Source organism: Photinus pyralis, unplaced genomic scaffold (assembly GCF_008802855.1).
Source record: "Photinus pyralis isolate 1611_PpyrPB1 unplaced genomic scaffold, Ppyr1.3 Ppyr1.4_LG4, whole genome shotgun sequence".
Taxonomy (NCBI): Eukaryota; Metazoa; Arthropoda; class Insecta; order Coleoptera; family Lampyridae; genus Photinus; species Photinus pyralis.
In genome coordinates, this window is record NW_022170511.1 from 45,391,441 (window position 1) to 45,414,032 (window position 22,592).

The window sequence follows — 22,592 nt, forward strand, 5'->3', positions numbered from 1 at the left end:
GTACAATTTACAACCTTCTTATATTGCTCGACTACTATGCTGTTTTTCCTATTATTAACAACTTTTTTGCCTAAAAGACCCAAGCTTCAGATCGAAATATCGTTTGAAACTGACGCATTTATTTTTTTGTGGTACTATACAGTAAAATTATCTTTGCATTTAAATAAATTAGGTACCTATATGTATTGTGTAATTTAATTGTATACCTGCATTAGGTATTTTTAAAATCTAAAAATTGTAACAGACGAATATCACTCATTTTACAACAATTACAGTTGGGCGGATTTCAAATATATCCCTTAAATTGAAATCATTGGCCCTTTCAAATCGACAGTGCTGTTTTGGCCACCATTTCTCCATTAGTTCCTGGGCTATTAATACTGTATCACCTAAATATGCGTTTATTATTACTAAATCCTTAACTTTCTCTTTCTGCAATACCTGAAGCATACTCAGGATACGCTTTCCTACTGAACGTAAACGGTTCCTCAATTTCTTTAAACACTCTTTTTACGACAGCCGCTTCCCGAAAAGGTACATTTTGAACTAAAGATTCATTCATACTTGTTACAAACAGAAACCATCTTTCATGGTAATAGTCGGATACCATTCCCGACCACTGCTTGCATGCATAATCGTTAATTTCCCCGTTCGGCCCCCATAATGTGATCTGATTTCTTGCATTGTATTCGTACAATTTCTCTTCCTCCAGAAGAGTCTGCGATATATGACATAATTTTTGTTACTGCCGCCATAGCGTTACAAACCTCTCCGTTTAGCGAAGCGAAATTTTTGGCGGCACTTAGCCATTTACCCAATAAGAATGCTTCATTGCTACGCAACACATTCTCCATATCGTGAAATATGTCCAAAAACGTCGTGGCAGTCTGCCTACGACAAACAAAAGTAAAATGTAACACATGTTTTGGGTACTTTACTGGAATAGCTCTCGTTTTTTTAGTCGAAAATGTTGCTTCAGTTTCTTGTAGTATTGGTCACCGAGAACTTGTAAGACCTGGCGTGTTAGGTCAGTGAGGTCGGTTAGGTAAGCACTACTGGTTCGAAGATCTTGGGAAGCTTGAAGTAGAAATTTCCACGCTTGTAAAAGATCGCAAGGGTCGTACCATATCTTAAACGACATTTGCACTGAAATTAAGCTGATTGATTGCTTACCCATGTCGTGATGCGAGTGCTAGGTCTTCGGGTGATGGCGTACTTTCCTCTCATTGGAATAATTGATGTGAAATTATAAACTGTATCCTACAAAGTCAATGTGATGATGGTGTTATGCACGATATTAAATAGGATACCTTTAAAATTTGCCATGATTTAATGGCCATGGCATTCTCTTTGCCGTATCTTCTCAAGGCATATTTAGCAACCCAAATGGTTAAGTCAGTTGGTTCAGTTCGCCAACTCACTTCGCTCATAAAGTCATAGAGAATATAATTTTGATTAATTCCTTCGGGTGTTATTCCACTTCCCACCATGGTGCCGTTCACTTGTAATCGTGCTTTCGATACTTCCTGCAGTAGAAGATAACGTTAACGAATCTATCCGAAGCACTTACCGCATTTATAGTGTATAGAGACCCAAACATTCCTAAGGTTCCTCCAAAATCGTGCAACATGCACCAGATGAACGGTTGTCCGTAGTACGAATGGAATCGATTGTACTGCGGGTGTTGTTCCGACTGTAGGTCTAACACCAGCATTTTGCCCTGAGTTTAGTAAAAATATTGCGTAAGCAAAAACACATTTCTAAGCCAAACCTGAGGTACTGAAGTTAAAAGAGCCTTGGCTCGTTCTGGTGTCCAGAAAGTAATTTCGTGTACGAAAAGCCAATTCTGCATCACCCTAAAGAATTTAAAATTCATCGATGTACTAAATGTGTCAATACTGACCAAATTGCATTCGCGTCAGACGAACTCATACCCGAGTAAACGGCTCGTCCCATTTTCTGAAGGTAGGATACATCACGATTATCCGGAAGCATCTCATTGAAAGTATCACAGCTATACACGTGGTTAGTTCCGAACTCTTGGATTAACTTAAAAACAATTCCATTATACTTGCAATACAGAATATTCCATGAAAATATTTATTGTAAAAAGATCGCGTTATGTCGGATGTCGCCCAGTTTTCTGAGCAAACGATTACTCATAAAAGGCCGATCGAACCATAAAAAATTATACTTTGAAGCTTTCCGAATATTAAAGTACTTGGAAAACACTAATTCGGCACTTAGTGACGATTGTCTTAAATTATACTGACCTCATCCATAAACATGTTTGCAATGGTTTGGAATAATGGATCGGTAGGTTCTAACAGATAAGGGCAGCAATAGGTATCATTGAATTTGTTCCATTGTTCCGTTTTGGTAACCTTAGAATTTGGGAATAATCTAAAAATAATTGCATCTCGATCTTCTGGATGACCAAAAAGGTACCTCACCTTTGAATTGCTCTCGGTACATGTCCCGCAAACGCTGGAAGTACGGGTACAATTCCAAAGCTTCTCATTCGATCTAAAATCTTGTGCTGCAACTGCAAAGATTTGCCATGCCAATAGTCAGAGAGGGGGCCGCCCCAACCTCTAATATTACCCATCCTTCCCCTAAAACCCAGGTTTAATTTCGTTATTCACAAATTTTAATTTTAACCAGGCAAGAAAAGCAGGGCCGGGAAAGTGCGCTTTGATTTCCTCTTCTGTCAAGTTTAGTCTCTCGTAAACCTTCTTCCATATTGCTTCAACCCCAGTTAACGCCAGAACTAAATTGTACGAATTGAGCGCCATCCAATCAATGTGCTTCTCCCAGTCTTTCCATTGCCACCAAGCGAAACTGTAACTGGCCGTGCAGACATTTTGATAATATCGAAACCTAAAATTCAAGATTCTATCTGACCCCATATACCGGCTGTTTTACCTATCTTGCGCGTTCACAGTTACGTTCACATTGGGGAGCGGAGAAGGAAGATTCAAATTGGACGCTTCCCATGAAACATGGCATGAGCAGTAGTACTTAAGATAATGGTGAAATCCACTAGCAGCCGCCACCCCTGTCGAACCAGTTATTTGCACATTTCCGCTACTTAGTCTCTCCAACTAAATAATCCTGGCTGGTCACAACTTAATTTATCCTGAGACACTTACTTTGAATACGTCCTTGTCATCTACTGCAAGCTTGGCGTTTATAATTACGGAAAATTTGTGTGAGTGTTCAGGAATTAATCGTGCGATAAGGTTTTCCACGGCTTCACGTTGAGTTTCATCATTGACATTTGTTTTGACGAGCGAAAAAGTCGACCTTCCTACAAATACATAAGGCCATGAATATTAAAAGCAGAATAGCTGCACCATACCATCAACAACGTTGAACAGTGTCACTAGTAATACGTAATGCAACATTCTGGCACGTCACTCTCGATGTACTAAATTTAACTACAATAAATATTCTTATCGGGGATTGCTTCTGAAGAAAAAACAACTTCCTATCTTAGTCTAATAGTGTAGCAAACAGAGACAGTAGCTGCCAATGTACTACATTTTCACATAAGATAATAGACAAAGAAAGGAACAGTATACACAAATGATGTATGGAAAAATATGGTGTGATTACCAATTATGGGCCTTTGTATACTGATAATGCAGAGTTGAAACTGATTAATTTGGCGCCTAGATCAAAATGAAGGTGTGATATATTTTGCTTGGGCGTGAAAGAGTTTGTACAAGGGTGGAAAATGGGCTGGGTGGCACCAAACTCTTTGCTGGCACCATGGAATCGAAGGCTAAGTCATTGCACACGTATCCAATAGCTCTTGCACAGCTCACTGTGCCTTACAAGTAGGCAACTAATCAAACGCAAGCACATTCACTTAAGGCGCACATAAATCCTATTTCCTTTCTGTTGATAATTAGCAAAGTATCCCTAATGAGTAATGACTAAGGATTTTTATAATTGATTTTGAATCCATACACACCAACCCTTAAGTATAGTTGATGAAATTTGAACATATACCTACAACTTATTTCTTTTGGAATGAATTTCTAAATTTCCTGCATTTTGTATTTATTATGTTATGTAATGGGGGAGGGTTAGGCTATGTTGGGAGTGTTTAAATTTGTATAATTGATTTTGAATCTATACACATTAATCCTTAAATTTCATCAATAAAGTTTGAACAAATAGGCACACTTTTCTTTTAAGAGGATTTCTACATTTTAGCACCATGTAGTAGTAGGGGTGGATTAGGTCACGTTGGGGTGTTTATAGCGACAAGTATTCAAATTATTATGAGTCTGCACTGAACTGAACTGCAGAACGTAGGTAATATTTTAAATAATAATAGGTATTTACGCTCTGATGAAATTACAGAAAATCATTGCTTCCCTCCCCCCGGTTTTGCAAACCTCGACAAAATATAGTGCGAATAAACGGAATCAGGGAGTTTGAATAACGAAGCAGACCGAAAATCGCTTCGGAAATGCCTTATATATGATATTCTGCCAACGGTTTTGCCGAAATGGTGGTGAAAAATGATCAAAGTCCTCGTGTGAGATCGAAGGGACTTCAGCGCATTTTTGTGTGGCAGATCAGTGTTTTATTAGCCAATATTGACTCCACCATCAATAAGATCTTGCCGAAAGCTACCACGTTCACTTTGTCGGTACCATTTTCTCACTTACCGTGCACTCGCAATTCGCGTTTGAAGTTTTGACTCCACCATCATAAAAATCCTTTGGGGGTTTCGAAATTTCATCTTGCTTCAGTTCCTCCCGTTCATTCCGGTTTTCGCAAACCTCGTACAAAATATTAGTGCGACCGCGATAAACCTAACGAAGCAGGCCGAAATAATAAAAACTGCTTCGGGGAAGATGTCGTCGACTCCAAATCTTTATAACGTTCTTAATTACACGGCCCCGATAGTTACATGTACACTCCTTGTCTTTTTACAAGCGTTTTTCTACGGGCGCGCATTTACTTTTGCCGAAAATGCGCTAAAAATAGGTTCCAAGTTGCTAAAGTTAATCTATTACCTACCTATAGTTAAAAATTGTATTAATGTAATCAAGTCCTTCGGGATTGGGCAATCCTGAGAAACTAGACACCTATTTAATTCAAAACGACTCACCCCGGATTTCTAGAAATTATTTAAGTTTGTCCCTACTCATAAGAGTTCTGCGAAGAATGACTGTTTACTGTTATCCAATAATGATGATTCTTAACTGAAAGTTGAAGCGAACACAGAGGGTAAATATTCCAGCAGGTTTTTTTCTTGGTCGCGAATATTTCGAGCGCGAATTTTTTTCAAATGAAGATCCCTAGGGCACCTAATTATTAGGTACTTGTAAATTGAGTTCACTACCATTGCATCCATAATGTTTTAGTTCATTTTCGAGGTTTCAAAAAAGTGAAATGGAGACCACGGAAAAATGTTCAGATCTTATATAGTGAACCTTTGTCCAGTGCTCTTTTAACTCTTTAGAGGTGAAGGGTAGACGTTTCTTGTTTGATGATGGCTAAATTTTCCAATAAAAAAGTATACCTAACATATTAGATAATAAAAGCAGCAGTATATAACGAAGAGGGATACGTGTAGATTCACCTGTTACACTCAGGTAATCAATACGGAAATGTTAAAAATAGAGTTGATCTCGTAATGTGGTGTATACCCTATGTCCCTATAGGTGGTACGTGACTAAATTGAATTATTTGCACCTCCCTTTCGACGTAATAAGTTCGTCTTTTTCCACTTAATTAAATTTCAGTGGATTCCCCTGCAGAAGGTTTGTACAGATTGCCAGTACTTTTTAATTCGAAATTAAGTTAATTATCTTTCGCACTTATGCAACAATCGATATTTCAAGTTCAACAACAAGCAAGATATGTAACGATTATAAGAAAATATAAATAAACCACGTATTTTTAGGCGCAAAGTAATAGTTCTTACTAGCACAGTAAGGGAAGCGCCCGCATTTTTGTGTAAACCAATTCAACGGGTGTATATTTTTAACTGCCGCCACAGTTGGATGCGCCTTCTATCCATTTATTCAAAAAACATAACCGACCGGTCACTTTTCTACAACTTTTTTTAATTGTGTGTGAGTATGTGAGAGTCTCTCACAGTGCGCCTGCCTGTTGACCGAATAGTTGTTGCATTGCAATAGTTAGTCAGTGGCCGTTTGTAGCGATGTCGTCATCACTATATATACTTTATTACGTTATTGTGTAGCGCCTTTTGAATGAATTACAAAAAATCGCAACTTAAATCCATCACTTAAGGACAGAGGAACTTTAAATTTAGAAAAATAGTCGCGATGTGTTTTGTGTTTTAAGTTCTTCGTCGCCCGCATTCCTAATTTTTGAATATATTAAAGGTACGTATAGGTAATTTTATTTGTCTTTGTCTACCTTCAATTACCCTAGCGCTTTGATTTGAACTGTACAGAAATTAAGAAACCATATAATTCGCGCAACAGGTGGGCGCGCATCCTATTTATTCCAAATTTGGAAGAAATCCAATTACATCACTACCGAAAACCGCTCGAAATTAACCAGCACAGTTAAATTAACGCGCCTTCCCTTCTTCGGGCGGCAGGTGCGATTCAATCCTATGTCAACCCTGTTCCATTTGCGAATCTTCGCTCGCATGCATTTTTATTTAAAATGCTTTTCAAACGAATTTAATTTGCGTGCGCCCAACCCTCGTTGACCCAAAAGTTTCACACACACCCTTTGTAAGGTTACCTGGGTACAAAAACCTCTACCCTCAATTTGATTAATTCCCATCATTCAACGCAGCCTTAGTAAATCGCAGAAGTTAGTCATTCGAATGCCGATTGCGATGACCTTATTTAGGTCAATGGATCAATCACGTACCTATTTACAACTTTTTTTTAAATTAACGTACCACTTCTTCCTGTTTTCGACTTAAATCCATTGACATCTTTGAGAAAAGGAATGAGATCACGCTTATTTATTCTCAGTGCAGATAACAGCGACTGGAATATCTTTATATAACTGTGACAATAATGGGTCCTAAACTCAAGGTTTATTGCACTATTGTATCTATTTTATTTAATAACCATCATATTGTTCTACAATTAAAAGCCTTGTTTACAGTTTACTTTGTGTATTATGTTACCATCTTTCTCGTAGCTTCATGCACTGATTGTAACCGCTATTTCCAATAGTTAAAACGCCCGAAAGGACCAAACCGGCACATGGAGTTTTGAAATTTGACTAAAAACGGAATGCTTCTAATTTTGTGTTAAAATAAAGATATTCAATCGAGGGTTAAATACAGTGACCGCCAGTACGGTCGCGCTTCAACGGTATAATCCAAGGACAGGACTTATTACAGGGTATAGTTACTATTTTCCTTTTTGTGTGTAATTTACAACCATATATCTAACTTTAGAAATGCTGTCGGCATATCCAAGACAAATCATAGAGATGGAAAATGCACGGAATTGGAATATGTATCTGTGGTTTTTGTTGTACAATTGTTTTTATTCCTGTTCCTGTTCCAAATACGGGGGTCTCAACATTTGCGATTTTAATTTTTTGCACATTGAAAGATGCTATCTGAAATTGAATTTGGTACCTGAGGATCTTTGAACATGTAACTCCATGAAACCCCAAAAAATTTCCCTTAGGCTTGCATTCGACCAGCGGATGAACGAAAAGTTTTTATAATTTATAATATAATAATTTTATAGCTTAAACACATTTTGAATTTTTTTCATCGGGCATCAAATTTTATCGAAATCTAAATTGTTTGTATCCAAGTTCAGTGATATACCTATGCCATCTTTAGAGAGAAAATTTTCAAATTTTTTTACGTAATCTAAAAGGGCACAAGTAATTCTTAAGTTCTATCTTTATTATGTATTTTAATGGTTCCTGAGAAAACAAGCAACACATGAGAAGGCGCATTTTCAACCAAGTCCTGACATGCCAGAGACGTAACGAATCTAATAAAGAGAGAATTTGTCTGACGGACAGCGAAACGAACTCTCGTTTGGGAAAATATACGCTAAAAATTAAAGAAGAAACGAAACATTTAAGAAATTCAGACCCTTGGTTAAATAGAAAGAAAATGTTTGTTTCGGATATGTTAAAGTTAGTGTATTTTTCAGGCGAACTGCAACAGCACTTTATTATTCTGGTCGTTTTCGAGACCAAAAAAAAATGAGTGCTAGAATGTGAACAAATAGCGTTAAAGCTCTGGTGATATTAATTTAATGGAAAGTTTAAACAAGTTCAATTCCTTTCAGAATCTATCTCTAAACTTGGTACGTCTCAAGTTGGTCATCGAATTTATACGGAAGTTACGATACCGCAAAGACATTTTTACAATTTTTTGATTTCAAAATACCACACTTTCGTCTCGGATTATTACATTCCGCCACCTACTGCGGTACAATTTGACTGTGAATCGCTTGGGGCTACCTTGAAAAAGTCCAAACATCAAGAGAACTTATTGTGAATAATATACTAATTTCAAATTTATTTTCCAGACATGCGACAGAGGTGATTAAAAACATGGATAACAAGAACGAAGTAACAAAATTCATCAATACCAATTTAATCACATTAAAATGCGTCTTGTTCTGCTTTTTCGGAGGTAAGATGACATCCAAAATCATAACGTTCGATACAAGCTCTACACTTTTAGCGTTGGGATGCCTCTTTCCGTACCTACAGTTGCATTTAAATAAGAAAAACTTCACCATTGAAGAATCAAAGCTAATATCAATCGTTGCGCCCTGTTTGGCGTTATTAGGTCCGCTTGTCGTAGGTCCAGTAGCCGATAAACTTGCTGGAGGTTCAAAGGGCGTACCAAGAAGTAAAAATGGAACGTATCTACGTGTTATGATCTCAGTTTGTCTGATCCTGTCGATTGTGTTCTATTGGGTTTTGTTCGCGTTACCCGCAATTGTAAGTTGAGATTTGCGTTTAGGAAACCCCTACACACCACTATTTAAGCAATGTAAATATAGTGTAAAATAACAATATGTGTTGTAAAAGCAATATGGTGGTGGAAAGGGGCGACGTTACCATGTTTTGAACAAAAATACAACAATTTGACATTTAGGAGCCCTGTGTCTTATCTTCGATTGATTCCCCGCAATGCCACAACTCCTACAACTTGCCAAAGGATCAATATGCACGAGTAAGCAATAAACGAGACCCTATGATATTTTTTCGTTTAGTCAGTGCATGTTCTACTAACAATTTATACTTGGGTACTTGGTTATACTTTGTGAACTGTACATTGCCTAATAACACACACTCATAATCTCTTCCATAGCCATTGATGGACATATTTTTTATGCATGTGAGATCAACTATGTACTTACTGCTGATTTTTTGTAATAATACCATAAATGATCCATCTTGTTAGTTAATTAGACTAATTACAAGTGCTACAATATAGTCGCCTTGTCGAATATCTGGTTGTCCGCACTAGGTGTAGAACAACTGTAATTGTACGCCCATATTTGGGTTTTTATAAAATGTGTTGCATGCTGTACCTACTCTTATTCTTTCTTGTTCGATCATTAATGTTTCAATCATTATAGTGATTGGTACTAATTTTGAATAACAAAATTTTTAGACTAACAGAGGCCCTTATATAGAATTGGTATGCGACGAATCTGGAGGTGAAGTGCTGGTCGAAAATTGTGGATATACAGATACCTGTACTCAATGGGAGTCTGATGTGGTATGGACCAGTAGTCAAATTTACTTGTAACGTTTACTGTACGTCTTATGTGTAGGTGGCAAATTTTTACGTAACGAATTGCACACACACATGCCGCGACGGGGACGAAACGACACCGTTTCCTGACTTTGACACCAGTACCTCAGTTGATGACGAAGAAGGCGAGGCATCTGGACCAATTGAAGCTGATTTATCTGTTGTATGTGCTGGTAGAGTTTGGGCATTTGGTAAAACCACAAGAAATAGTGGGGTTTTCGGGGCCGATTTATTAGGGGTGCTGATTATGACCTCTACGTTAGATATTTGAAATTGCTATGCGCACTTTATCTACTATGCGCACTTTATCTACTACCTACTATAATGTTCGGAATCTTGGCCGCTTAAAAAAAATCCCAAATAATTACCGCAGAAAACTCCCCTTTGTGTGGGATACACCAAATGTTTAAACAGTTGACATCTCTTTGCGAAATTAATCTATAAACATTTTAGGGGAGAATTAAACCGAACTTGCCTCCGAGACCTCTACCACACGAACATCTCTGTTTCATGAACGAGCTCAACCAATCTGTTTGCGAAGTGTATGCATCACATTCGCATCCTATACAGTTGCGTCTACCTCTGCAACGTAGTCAAAATGACACAAAAAAACAGAGAGTTTGCGCTTATCCTATACGTGAGTTATAATAGCATAGCCCTATAGTGGTGTAACATTTGAGTTTCAGGTGGAAATGATTTTTATTGCCGCGTTGGCCCACAGTTCGAAAGGATTTATCTCAAGAGCAACGTTACGTCCACGTGTAATCAACGAGTTAGATGCGCTATCGATAATCCATTCAATTCCATTAGTAGTATATTCATCGAGCTACATTGCGATCGTGACGAGTCTATCTTTTGGATTTATCTGTTTGTGCGAGGAATAGGCGATATGTTTCCAACCGCCGCGCTCGTACTTCTGGACGCGGCCGTTGTGATCGCGACGCGCGAAACGTCGACGGGGCGAGGCGACGCTGGAAAGCAGTTTGCAGCGGGAGCTTTCGGTTTCGCAATCTTCCCGGCAATCACTGCCGCAATAGACGCGGACATCGCTCCTTTTATTATATTTACTGTGTTAATGGCGGTGACTATTCTCATTCTAATTTTCGACTCGTAAGTATCACCATAGCAGTTTTTGTATTATTGCTATTTCCTCCAAAGAAGCATTTTGAATTCGTAGGTGGAATTTTCGTTCACATTATTAACATTCTTTCGGTGTCCTAGCAAAGGCGAGTTATTCTTTTTATTAATTTTTACACTTATATCTGGGAATTCTAAAGAGTGCCGGACATATCTCAGAATTAACGAATTTATCTGGTAATTTACAGATATTTCCATTAGTTTACAGATCTATAGGGAAATGTATAGGTATTTGATAATTTACAAATTCATATGTAAATTAACAATATACGAGTCCAGTCATATATATGTATTGGGCCAAAACAAATAGATATGCAACACCCCTGGCAACACTATTTTCTGAATTAGAATTTATTGTACTGCTAGATTTTCCCCGCGACTTTGCACGCTTGAAATATGATAACGAAAATGCGTGAGCACGGTGACGCGAAATAGCAGAGTGCGACATCAACGAAAAGAAGTTTAAAAATCCTATACTTCATCCGATCGGGCCCAATTGTGAATCTAATCTCACCTACCTACTTGGCTAATAATGTTCAATATTTTATTTGTTATGTGCAGAGTTGATATGTTTAAAACAAAATGTATACAATTGTTTTAAACAATGTTTTGTTTTAATTTCTAATTAAGATGAAATTTAAAAAAAACCACCACATACCTCTATTGCAATTAAAGCACGCTACCCTTTTACTTAATTTTGAACCGGATTTAACGTTAATATTTTTGAAATACCGCAACACAAGGTCTTTTCGTCTCTCTGACATACCTCCTATCTGAGTTATGGTTTTAAACGTGTTTTAAATATGTTTTAAATGTATTTTTTTCTACTGATTTTAAACAGTTTTAAACATGACAAACTGTTTTAAACAAAAAAACATGTTTTTTTCCACCCTGGTTACGTTCTCATTTATAAGCAATTGAAAAATTGTCTAAAATATCATGTTACCCATGTAACAATAAGCCTACGCATTAATTTTTACTCGTTTACGTTTTGTTTTGTTAATCAACGTTTACTATTGAGTAAATCTGTAAATTAATTTACAAAAATTGTGGGTGTTGTCGCTTAACACAACTAGGTAAATGATGAATAACAGGTAAATATAGATCATACCAGCTATCAATTAGCGAAAACCTGAAGTCTCTAGCTGACCTAGGGGCCGAGATTTTGAAGCAACAGATTAGACAGACGGAAAATTGAGCATATAACCGTTACCACAATTGAATCTTTCATAGATCATCGCTTGTTTTCAGGGAGCAAGAGTCATATAAGTAGTTACCTGATACATATAAGTAGTAGTACCTACCTATATAAATATAATTCAAGGGAAATTGACTGGGTCACACCATAAATATTGAAATTTGTTTTCAGCAATATGCCGTTAAGTCCTCCTGAGTGGTGGTGGCATACAAGGTGCGGATTGCTTGCAATGGAAATGTCCGCAGTACGCAAATACGGTTTGGAGACGGCAGCTTTAGGATTTGTTCTTCTACTTTTGGGAGTATTTTGGAATGGAATTGATCCGTACCTCCCTTGGCATATCATGGCACAGTCTGGCGATACTTTAAATGTCGCCTTAACTGTAACGGTTGCGGCTTTACCCGCCGTTTTGTTCCTAATATTTATCGAGAGAATTGTCGATTACTGCGGCCATACGAATCTACTTAACGCTGCATTCGCGTTCTATATCATGCACTACATTGGTAAGTGGCTACGATGGTGGAAGGTACACCCTCACATAATTTATTTTAGCATTATCCTGCATTACGTCGCCTTGGTTGTATCTAATTTGCGAGGCGTTGGAAATATTTACCTTGCATATCGTATGGGTCACTGCCGTTTTATACCTCCGCCACTTAATACCTCGTCAGTTTACTGTATCGGGTCAAGCACTGCCTGTGATTACTCACTTCTGCATAGGTACAGGGTATAATTGAGAGATTCTAGATCTTTGCGTTGACGTAATATTTTAGGAAGGCTTATTGGAACGATCCTGTCTGGTTTCGCTTATCCCAGAGACGGATGGAACGTCTTGGAAGTATACGAAGGATTCGCTTCCGCCGCCGCAATAATAGCAATTGTATATTTCCTGCTGTATCAGCTATATTTAAAACCGAAATGTGCAGCTCCATTTGTTGAATTGGAACGACCTTCACCTGCGCTCATACAAAGTACCTAAGCGAGCGGTAATAATTGCAATTGAGCTAAATTTCAATTGATTGCAGATTCGAATGGCAATGGGGCCTACACACCATTGAAAGTGTATCACAATAGCAAAGCAAAGAAAGGGCAATTTAAATATTAAATATGACGAGAACCACCACAACTTCGTGTTTTCAATTCTGTGTTGTTTAGTTCAAAGCGGTGATGTGAGTGGGTACCGCTTACCAATCAATTTTTTTACCTATTTTATAATGAAATCGTAATTAACACGACCGCGTGCTATTTTTATAAAGTAACAATTTTATTGTTGTAGATTATAATATTTCCAAATATTTATTAATGTTAAATTATCACAAATGTTACTTCGCTTTAAACAACTATTGATGTATTTTAATAAAATAACTTCCCAAAGAAATATTTATTTTAGTTCGCTTACTTTTCCAGTTTGACCAGAAAGGAATACATAAAACGCGCACTTGTAACATTTTCTGCTGTTGGGTCCATGCACACGAAAGGCACACAGTTATGCGCATTAGTAAATACCTAGTGGGCGAAGTCATTTACTACATTTGTCGTACCAAACGATAGTTGCTCCAACACGACAGTGTTCTATAATATCAAATTTACATTCTTTATTTTAATATGTAGTAATAAAAAAAGGGTGAACGTGTCTTATTCCTCCGACACCCCTGAGGGATACCAGAAGCCGGCTGCTCAGGCGGGTTTCCTGTACCGCTTCAGCCACAGAACGGGAATGCAAGGATGGGTAAAGTTAGGGAATGGAACGAAAGGAACGGAGTTAGGATGCTTATTACAATATCAATAGCTATACAGAGTGGTGACTTGCGTAACGCATCATTTCATCAGGGATTTCAATGTAAAATTCATAACATGCGATTATTGGCTCCCCAAATTATTTTAGAGCAAAAATCTATTAAAGTTTTTTGTAGAAAACATTTTTTTTCGTCAATCAACCGTATTAGTTTTCAATTTTTTTCATAATAAAGACGGAAAATTGGAAAAATAAAACCCCCATCTTTTTCAATAATCTGATGCGATGCCATGGAATTTTCTAAAACAAAAAGATATCCAAATCCAATTATCAATTAGCAGCAGTTCGAAACGGATTTTATGATCGACTTGGTTACTGTCTTGCAGTTAATGGTAACTTATTCGAAAATTTATTGTAAATTGTTATATTAGGAAACCGTTTTTAGTAATTTGGTCTTTCTTTATGTTGAATTCGCTGTTCTAAATTATAATACTTTTTGATAGAATTTCATTTGTTTTATAGCAGACATTCCATGGCATGACGGATATTGGCGTAGTTTTTGTATTATAAAATTCCATGGCATCACAGATTATTGAAAAAGATGGGGGTTTTATTTTTCCAATTTTCCGTCTTTATTATGCAAAAAATTGAAAACTAATACGGTTGATTGACGTAAAAAATTTTTTCTACAAAAAACTTTAATACATTTTTGCTCTAAAATAATTTGGGGAGCCAATAATCGCATGTTATGAATTTTACATTGAAATCCCTATGATGCGCTACGCAAGTCACCACCCTGTATAGCTACACCAGCTAATCAATTCTAATATAAACTGATTAAACTATGATGATTCTTTGTGATATAATATCTGGTACCATGGAAGAACATGTGTCGGATTAACAGATGACCACAAAGCAAATGGGGACTCAAAATAGGCATATCTACATCATGGGACGATGCCACACTTCCTTCCTGTACATTCACTTAATTGTCCCCAAACCTGATGCTTATAACGACCTAAATAAAGTTTAATTAACTAATTTTTCAAATTTAATCTCTTGCATAACGCATTCGAGCACAGCACAGACTGTGTCAATGTCGTCTGTTAAAGTCATCCAGCCCACAAAATGAAACAGAGATGGGTAATTTTAATCATTGCCATAGGATTTATACTATCAACTTTGGTGGTTGCCTTAATAATTCACATAAGCTTTTTCAAAAGTAAGTATACGCTAAGTGAAAGAGGTGACTGTGAATTCTTGCAGGTATCTGCCCCGACACCGTTTGCCAAACTCCCGAGTGCATCGAAATCGCCGCCGAAATACTAAATCACTTAGATACAGCTGTCAACCCCTGTGATAACTTTTATAAATTTGCGTGCGGCGGTTTTATCAAAAGTGTTGAAATTTCGGACGATTCCAGCGAAGTTAGTGCGTCTACTTTGGTGAATGACGTGATTAAATCGCGAATTAAGGATCTTTTAGACGAAAGCATAGATGCCACAGTTAACCATCCATTCACTTTGGCAAAAAGTTACTATCAAGTCTGCATGGATACTGGTAGCTAACAATCATTTAAAAATCGCTTCTTAATTACTATCATTGTAGATTCCGTAGAGCAGCTAGAAGTGAGTTCGTTACACGATCTCCTAGCAAAAATAGGTGGATGGCCACTTTTGGAGAATGCTTCATGGAGTGGAAAAGGGCTCGATTGGTTTTACTACGTCTACAAACTACACCAAATGGGCGTTCGAACCGACTACATTTTAAAATTAAGAGTTAATCACGATATCAAAAATACCACTTTTCATATCTTAGAGGTACCTTTCATATTCATCTTGTAAAGCTAAACTGTATCTTTTCAGTTGGATCAACCAGCACTAGACATGCCTCAAAATTATTTCACAGATACCGAAGATCACGAGAATGCCTTGGAGGAATATCGGAAGTATATGACTAATGTGGCTTTGTATTTAGGCGCGGAAGATTATCAAGCTATAACCCAACTAGAAGATGTTCTTCAGTTTGAAATACGATTAGCAAATGTAAGTTCTTTGGATGCGCTGATTTACCAGTAAAAATGAACAAATTTAGATTTTAGAGGAAAGGGTTGGTTACGCAAATATCACAAAGTTTTACAATATTATGACTGTGCAGGATTTGGAAACGGAGCACGCCACCATTCCTTGGCTGGAGTATATTAATAACATTATCGCACCGGATGCCGAGGTCACATCTCACGAGAGAATCTTGGTGTTAACACCCAACTACATTCGAAATTTGGAATCTCTCTTGCAAAGCACTTCGAAGAGAGCCCAAATTAATTACATCGCATGGAAAGCAATAGACTCCCTGATTCCATATCTACACCACGATTTACGCGTATTACAATTGGAGTTTAAAAAAGCCATCTACGGCATAACAAATGAAAAACCACGATGGAAAGAGTGCGTCGATGAAGTTTACAAAAGGTAACTGCCGCCATGTGAATCTCACTACACCACATAAGTCCTAGGTTTCCAATCGTGATAAGCGTGCAGTATGTAAACTTATTCCCCGTAGACGATATAGAAGAGCCCATCTCACAGATGTTGCGGAACATCAAAATGGAATACATGGGAACTATTGAAACTAGTGAAATGCTAAATGGACACGTGAAGACAGTCTCCCTTCACAAGCTCGACAAAATGAACGACATAATTGGATACTCACCTGAAATATTGAACGATAAGAAATTGGAGGATCTGTACAGTGAGGTAGGTCAATTCCATCGTCAATATGTAACTGGCAGGTTGCAGGTGCAAATACTACCAAATCAATATCTCCAATCTTTTCTTCATCTGAACTTGTTGAGGGAAAGATTTCAATATAAAAATTTGCGCGTGTTGAAAACGAGAACGGCTTGGTTGGAAGAAAGTCTTGGCGTGCAGGATGGGATATATCACAATACGTTTATTAACACGCTGAGTAAGTCGTTTTGTGTAGAACCGGTAAATTCCGGCTTAATACCTAGGTACTGTTTTAGCCATATCCCCAGGGGTGACGGAAAAGAATTATTACAACAAGCGGCATCCGAACTATCTAAACTACGGAGGTCTGGGTTTTGAAATAAGTCGCGAAATAGCGCGCGCTCTTTTTGAAGTGGGGCAGCACTTTGACGATAAGGGAGAGTTTGTGAAATCTCGCAAGAAGGATTCCGAAGAGGAAATTGAGGATAAAACAAGTTGTATAATGGAACAGTATGGGAGTTACACCATTGAAGATTTGGGAAACAAAACGGTATAGGCGTGCGCCTATATAATACATTGCGTATAGGTGATTCTTTCGCTTCCAGATCAATAGCTTACTAACGCTGGAAAATAACATCGCCGACAACTTTGGTGTAAAGCACACGTACGACGCGTACGTGGAATGGGCGCGCAAAAATGGAAACGAAAAAAATCTCCCGGGCTTAAAATACACCCCCGTTCAACTGTTTTGGATATCGTTCGCTCTGAATCGTTGCTCAAAGATGACAACCGAAGGTCTTGATGTGTCAGTCAGTGTTAATAGGTTTGCGCCTGCTGAATTTCGAGTTATTGGAGCAATCTCCAATGTGGAAGACTTTTCCAAGGATTTCGAATGTGTTCCCGATTCCGATATGAACCCGTCAGACAAATGTAACTTGTGATGATTACATAGTATCAAAATTATCTTATATTAATGTACTTATTTATAATTTATGCCTGTGAAAAATCAAAAATTCATATTAGGAACGTTGATCATGCACAAATACGGACTTAGGAGAAGAGGAGAAGTACAGTATGTCTACTTACTCAAATTTTCAGCAAAATATTACTTAAGGCCGCTTGACATGGAGCAATACAACGCGCAAGAACTTGCAGAAAGAAATTGCAAAGTCAAATCCTTGCATGCAATAAGCATTGCATGGTATTTGACATGGTGCAATTCTAGTTCAATTGCCACATGTCCGCCAACAGAAGAAAGATATGGACTTGTCAACTAGTCAAACCTCAAATAAAAATTAAATTTTGATTGCTTGAAGAAACATTGAAAATTACAAGAATAAATAAGATTAATAAAAACAATAAGTGATGAGTGCGTCTCTCAGCATCATATTTGCCGCCCCTGTATTTTACTAGGTTGGTGACACAAAAACAACTAGATTTATCACTAGAATTGCGCGATTCATGCAGGAAAAATAGCACCGGTCCTATAAAAATTGCATGCAAGTCTCTTGCAACTTATATGCAATTGCAATTTTTATTAAAAAAAAATTCAACTTCAAAAAAATTGGGTGTTTTGGATAAACAAGCATTTCCTCCAAATTCACCGAAGGTCAAAAATGTATCTCCCCCATATCTCAAAATTTGCATTCCTACCAGAAATATATAATGGTACACTGTGTAAAGGGAATTTTTTTTAAATATTGATTTATGAAAAAAATTTATTCTTCATATTTTTTACTTGCTTTGAAAGTACCAATAACGTTTCGATTGTTTGTGGTTTGATAGCAATACGCTATCTTGATTATAATGTGATATGATGTAATAACTTTCTATAAAAAAAATTAATTTTATTATTTTTCCAGATTTCTATAAATAAATTTTAGATTATCGAAACGTTATTGGTACTTTCAAAGCAAGCAAAAAATACCATGAAGAATACATTTTTTTCATAAATCAATATTTAAAAAAAATTCCCTCTTGTATACCCCATCGCTTTACACCTTGTATATTCTATGCTTTTCTCTTCATTATGTGAACTAGGAAATACTGGTAATAAAATTTAGGTGTAACGAGAAAGTGACACAACGCTGGTTACAAATTTGCGGTAACAATCGTTTTTTGTAGTTTATAATGTAAATTTAGTTTAAACAATTTAATTGTGATAACTTAGTTAATATAAAGTGAAAATATGGACGTTGAGGAAATAGACCCGATGGACTTGCTATCCCCAGACCTAGCCATAGACAATGTAGATCCATTGTCAACTTGTCCTGAAGATGAAGGTATGTGGTTAAACTTTTTAACAACCCATTATAGACTTTTGTTATTAAGACGATAACGATGTGGAGGAAATTATTCAAGAACCCGTAATAATTGATATATTGGATGATGAACCCGAAAACCCACCCATAACGAACGGTGTTGCCCATTCAGAGGAGCCAAGCTTGATTGTTTTCCACCCCGGTCAAGTTCCCGACGATTATACGGACGAGGAGCGTGTCGTCTATGAAAAAATCTGTGGACCCGGTGAGTTTGCATTACTTTGAGACACTACTTCCAATAACGCTTGGTTAGGTCAACAAGCCGTACAGTTTCATCGATTACATTGTACGGCATGCAATGCTCATCTTGGAAGTGCACCCGCTGATCAAGACGATCGATATCTACATCCGTTGATGAAGGTTTTAATATGTAAATCTTGCTTCGACTTTTATGGCAGCGGTGATTTTGACCGAGATGACGATGGAAGCGAGTTGTATTGCCGTTGGTGTGGACAGGGAGGGAAAGTTTTGTGCTGTGCACAGTGCGCGTATGTCTTTTGCCAGGTATGCTAGATAACGTTGTACATGTATTTTATAGACTGTTATTTTAGAGGTGTATTCGAGTGAACTTGGGCAAAAAAGCCTTAGATATGGTAAAGGCCAGTGATGACTGGTTGTGCTTTGTGTGTAATCCAAATCAGATTGTGAAGTTACGAGTTATTTGCAGAGCTCTTTATGATTATGTACAAGAGGAGTTGAAGTATGTGTAATCAAGAATAGAATAGTGAGATGGTCTTATGGGAAAAAAGGAAACTCATTCAATCATTTTATTATCAATGTAGACTACATAATGATAGTATTGGAGAGAATTACACCATTTGATAAGCATACAATTAGGTGTTCCTTTGAAGAGGGTTGTTGTAGTAGCAGGTTTTCATGCTGCCCTGGGTGATTATTTTTATATTTTTTTCATTTGGGCATCGAGATAAGTATTATTATGCAATTTACCCTCAAATTTACCATTAAAAAAAAGTAGAAATATATCAATTGAATACATTAATTGTCCCTCAGATGGTTAGTTTATTGTAATCGTTCAAGATGCAGCACTATTTGTAACTACCACAATCGTATTCAAAGCAAAAAAGCATTTTTTTAATGAATGAAGCTTAGTCGACATCTATCTATCTCTTGATATGATCGTTTCCCAAAAGTACACTGAGGTTGTCTCACTATTACACTATGGTGTAATGTGCACTAATGCTAATTGTAGTGTTTTATTTTAAGGAGATGCAAAGACAGATCACAAGCCCAGATTTTAAGTAAGGATAAAAGCTTATGCTGCAAAACAAAACCAGTTGCAGTGAAAAGAAAGGAGAATGATACTACGTATGATCCCGAGAATCGTAAAAAGAAAAAACTTCGGATAAACTCCGTATCGACGACGCCTAAGGAACCTGTAACCAATACATCGAGTACCTGGGTCGAAACGCATGAGGATGAAGTGGTTTGTACGCCTGACATATCGATGTTGATGGATGAGGAGGAATCACATCAGCAGCCTCACTTTACAATGCCAGACAATGATCCACTGTCGGATGGTACTCCAGAAACATTACCGCCACCCATGGTTCCTCTCACGCCAGTAGCCGCTACTGATATCCAATTTGTAAACCAAACTAAATCTAAGGTTGCCAGAAAAACACAAGCAAATCGGTTGGGATATACAATTTCTCCAAAAGTCATGAAAAAAGTAGACGCAAAAGGCAAGGCCAATAGTAATGTCGTAAGGAAAAGTGTAGCATTTGATAAATTGCAATACGATTGGTTTGAAAAGGCTACAAAGCTGACGGCCGATGTGAATCAGAGTTTAAGTACGAAACTATCTACCCTATCAAAGAATGAATGTACGATACAGTCCCTAGCTAGTTTGGCCCAAATGCATAACGATCTACAAGCAATGCTAAGTGGCGCAATTAATTCACTTATGGAAGTACGGAAAACATTGCGCTCCGATTTTATTGCCAGTATAAAAAAGCTACAATTCACCGAGTCAATCGACGAAGCACCTCCTGCCGCAGTCTTGAATAACAACGACATAATCGAAGTTGATTCTACAGTTCTTACCGAAGAAAATTCACCCCAAGGAAGCCGCAATTATATTAAAGTAAAACCGACTTCCGAATTATTAGCTTCCTCCGTGATTACCATACCCGATGATGCCACTCCTCAAGAACCCGCTCCCACTCCTCAAGAAAGTCCCACAACTCCTCGAGGGTGTCCCACCACCCCAGAAGAACGTCCGACCACTCCTGAAGAACGTCCCACCACTCCTAAACCTTCAACACCATCGCCGGAACGCGAACAGATCAATTGTGAAGCAGATGAGGATGACCAAAACCAAACGGAGGACTTATCTGAAATTGTGGAATCTCTAAATCCGGAAACAGTCACTCAAATTAAGCGTGCCCTACTGGAGAGCAAATTTGAAAAGATTGTAAACGAGAATCTATCCGTTAATGCAAACCTGCCACGCGACGATCTGAAAAAGATGGCTTCCGTTAGAGTGGTGTTGTCTCCGAATTACGTCCCAAAGACGCCGCCTTTGAGACCTTCCAAACAGTACTCCCCACCCACCATTAGTGAATCACAAAATCAAGTGGTGATCTCTAATATCGACGATGAGGAGGATATTGAGAATATACTATCGGCAAGTCTATTATTAAATCCAGCTAAGAAGGTTCGCACTGCAGATTCCACAGATGATTCTGACGATCAGAATGATCCGCTCGCTCTCGATCCTGATTCCTCCAACAATGATACAAATATTAGTAATGGTGCGTTCGATGAGGACGCAAATTTAAATAACGACCTATCGAATACTACAGAAGGAATAGCCGTGCTCTAAATTTTAATAATTTGATGTGAAGATGCCCTTAAAATTGATATAGAGTAGTATGGGAGTTATTTCTCCCTTTTTTTTTTTCGGAGAGAATGAATTAATTTGTAATTTTGTTTGGCCAAGTTTGAAGGACGTGTATGTTTGTTAGCACACTTAATTTGAATTGTGAAGTGAATGTGTACATTTTGCTTGGTGTTGGTAGAGGTGCTGCATTTAAATTTGTATATAGGAAGCATCACTCCAACGTACGAAAATGTATTTCTTATTGTTTAATAAATTAATTTTTCAAAATACTGTACAGTTAATTAAATTTTATGTCAAAAAGCCCATTTTTAAATGAATTCACTAATAAATATGTATCAGAATGTCCTATGCTTTCTTTTTGTACACATTTTACATGAATAATATAAACAGAAAATAGAGTTAAATTACATTTTTCTTGGGATCATTCCAAAATCCATCTTAAATTTAGGATTTGTTCTGTACAAGGGACTTCATTGCATTTATCGCTACAGTACTTGAATAGTTTAGCTACAACTGTTTTTTGTTCGGCCAATTTTTAAAAAACAATGGACTGCTCCTTGTATCAAGCAGTACCTACTAAATATATTTTATAAATAAAAAAGTTGATATTGCGCATACGCACATTTGATTTTTGCAATTTGCGATGTGCTTGCCTTTACTAGCATCTGTAGTTAAAATGTTTAAATAAGAAAGTTTATATTTTGCAGTGCGTGTACGTGCACATTAATCGTGAAAGTTTTTCTTGGGTCAGGTGCCAGAGCTATAAGCTACCAAACACAAAAAGAACGAACTAATAACTTGAAAACTGTAGGAGTAGTTAAGGCCTAAGGACAGAGAAAGTGG

General features: G+C 37.4%; 4 protein-coding genes across 4 annotated transcripts; 3 read left to right on the forward strand and 1 right to left on the reverse strand.

Annotated features, from left to right (window-relative positions):
- Positions 1-102: 102 nt before the first annotated feature.
- LOC116168422 (alpha-N-acetylglucosaminidase) lies at positions 103-3,514 on the reverse strand. Its single transcript, XM_031484245.1, has 15 exons — positions 3,362-3,514; positions 3,153-3,310; positions 2,926-3,104; positions 2,662-2,880; positions 2,454-2,615; positions 2,274-2,403; positions 1,904-2,049; positions 1,772-1,856; positions 1,571-1,720; positions 1,311-1,526; positions 1,174-1,260; positions 939-1,129; positions 768-891; positions 442-718; positions 103-389 (listed from the first exon to the last, which is right to left on the reverse strand). Exons 1-15 carry the CDS (start codon positions 3,405-3,407, stop codon positions 256-258), a joined length of 2,304 nt encoding a protein of 767 aa, XP_031340105.1. The 5' UTR covers positions 3,408-3,514; the 3' UTR covers positions 103-255.
- Positions 3,515-5,978: 2,464 nt separating this feature from the next.
- On the forward strand, positions 5,979-13,479 carry LOC116168424. The gene is made up of 12 exons (XM_031484247.1): positions 5,979-6,377; positions 8,523-8,629; positions 8,681-8,943; positions 9,101-9,178; positions 9,623-9,730; positions 9,786-9,929; positions 10,220-10,403; positions 10,453-10,876; positions 12,273-12,604; positions 12,654-12,821; positions 12,875-13,072; positions 13,127-13,479. The coding sequence occupies exons 2-12, from the start codon at positions 8,548-8,550 to the stop codon at positions 13,204-13,206; spliced, it is 2,061 nt and encodes a 686-aa protein (XP_031340107.1). The 5' UTR covers positions 5,979-6,377; positions 8,523-8,547; the 3' UTR covers positions 13,207-13,479.
- A 1,433-nt stretch (positions 13,480-14,912) lies between these two features.
- Positions 14,913-17,893, forward strand: LOC116168423 (neprilysin-2-like). The gene is made up of 9 exons (XM_031484246.1): positions 14,913-15,058; positions 15,103-15,396; positions 15,445-15,656; positions 15,702-15,881; positions 15,931-16,307; positions 16,352-16,592; positions 16,635-16,803; positions 16,862-17,115; positions 17,171-17,893. Exons 1-9 carry the CDS (start codon positions 14,965-14,967, stop codon positions 17,504-17,506), a joined length of 2,157 nt encoding a protein of 718 aa, XP_031340106.1. The 5' UTR covers positions 14,913-14,964; the 3' UTR covers positions 17,507-17,893.
- A 747-nt stretch (positions 17,894-18,640) lies between these two features.
- On the forward strand, positions 18,641-22,011 carry LOC116168421 (proteoglycan 4-like). Its single transcript, XM_031484243.1, has 5 exons — positions 18,641-18,847; positions 18,897-19,091; positions 19,140-19,390; positions 19,438-19,586; positions 20,111-22,011. The coding sequence occupies exons 1-5, from the start codon at positions 18,754-18,756 to the stop codon at positions 21,729-21,731; spliced, it is 2,310 nt and encodes a 769-aa protein (XP_031340103.1). The 5' UTR covers positions 18,641-18,753; the 3' UTR covers positions 21,732-22,011.
- Positions 22,012-22,592: the final 581 nt, after the last annotated feature.

What these genes read in the sequence shown, in the direction of transcription:
- LOC116168421 (XM_031484243.1), top strand. Translation starts at nt 18,754, where the DNA reads ATGGACGTTGAGGAAATAGACCCGATGGACTTGCTATCCCCAGACCTA. An exon ending in TGAAAAAATCTGTGGACCCG is followed by an intron (nt 19,092 to 19,139) that starts GTGAGTTTGCAT and finishes ACGCTTGGTTAG; the next exon opens with GTCAACAAGCCGTACAGTTT. An exon ending in TATGTACAAGAGGAGTTGAA is followed by an intron (nt 19,587 to 20,110) that starts GTATGTGTAATC and finishes TTTTATTTTAAG; the next exon opens with GAGATGCAAAGACAGATCAC.
- LOC116168424 (XM_031484247.1), top strand. Translation starts at nt 8,548, where the DNA reads ATGGATAACAAGAACGAAGTAACAAAATTCATCAATACCAATTTAATC. An exon ending in TGTTCGCGTTACCCGCAATT is followed by an intron (nt 8,944 to 9,100) that starts GTAAGTTGAGAT and finishes TTTGACATTTAG; the next exon opens with GAGCCCTGTGTCTTATCTTC. An exon ending in TTCACCTGCGCTCATACAAA is followed by an intron (nt 13,073 to 13,126) that starts GTACCTAAGCGA and finishes AATTGATTGCAG; the next exon opens with ATTCGAATGGCAATGGGGCC.
- LOC116168423 (XM_031484246.1), top strand. Translation starts at nt 14,965, where the DNA reads ATGAAACAGAGATGGGTAATTTTAATCATTGCCATAGGATTTATACTA. An exon ending in TCAAGTCTGCATGGATACTG is followed by an intron (nt 15,397 to 15,444) that starts GTAGCTAACAAT and finishes CTATCATTGTAG; the next exon opens with ATTCCGTAGAGCAGCTAGAA. An exon ending in CCACTTTTCATATCTTAGAG is followed by an intron (nt 15,657 to 15,701) that starts GTACCTTTCATA and finishes GTATCTTTTCAG; the next exon opens with TTGGATCAACCAGCACTAGA.
- LOC116168422 (XM_031484245.1), bottom strand. Translation starts at nt 3,407, where the DNA reads ATGTTGCATTACGTATTACTAGTGACACTGTTCAACGTTGTTGATG. An exon ending in ACTGTTCAACGTTGTTGATG is followed by an intron (nt 3,311 to 3,361) that starts GTATGGTGCAGC and finishes ATGTATTTGTAG; the next exon opens with GAAGGTCGACTTTTTCGCTC. An exon ending in TCTGACGCGAATGCAATTTG is followed by an intron (nt 1,857 to 1,903) that starts GTCAGTATTGAC and finishes TAAATTCTTTAG; the next exon opens with GGTGATGCAGAATTGGCTTT.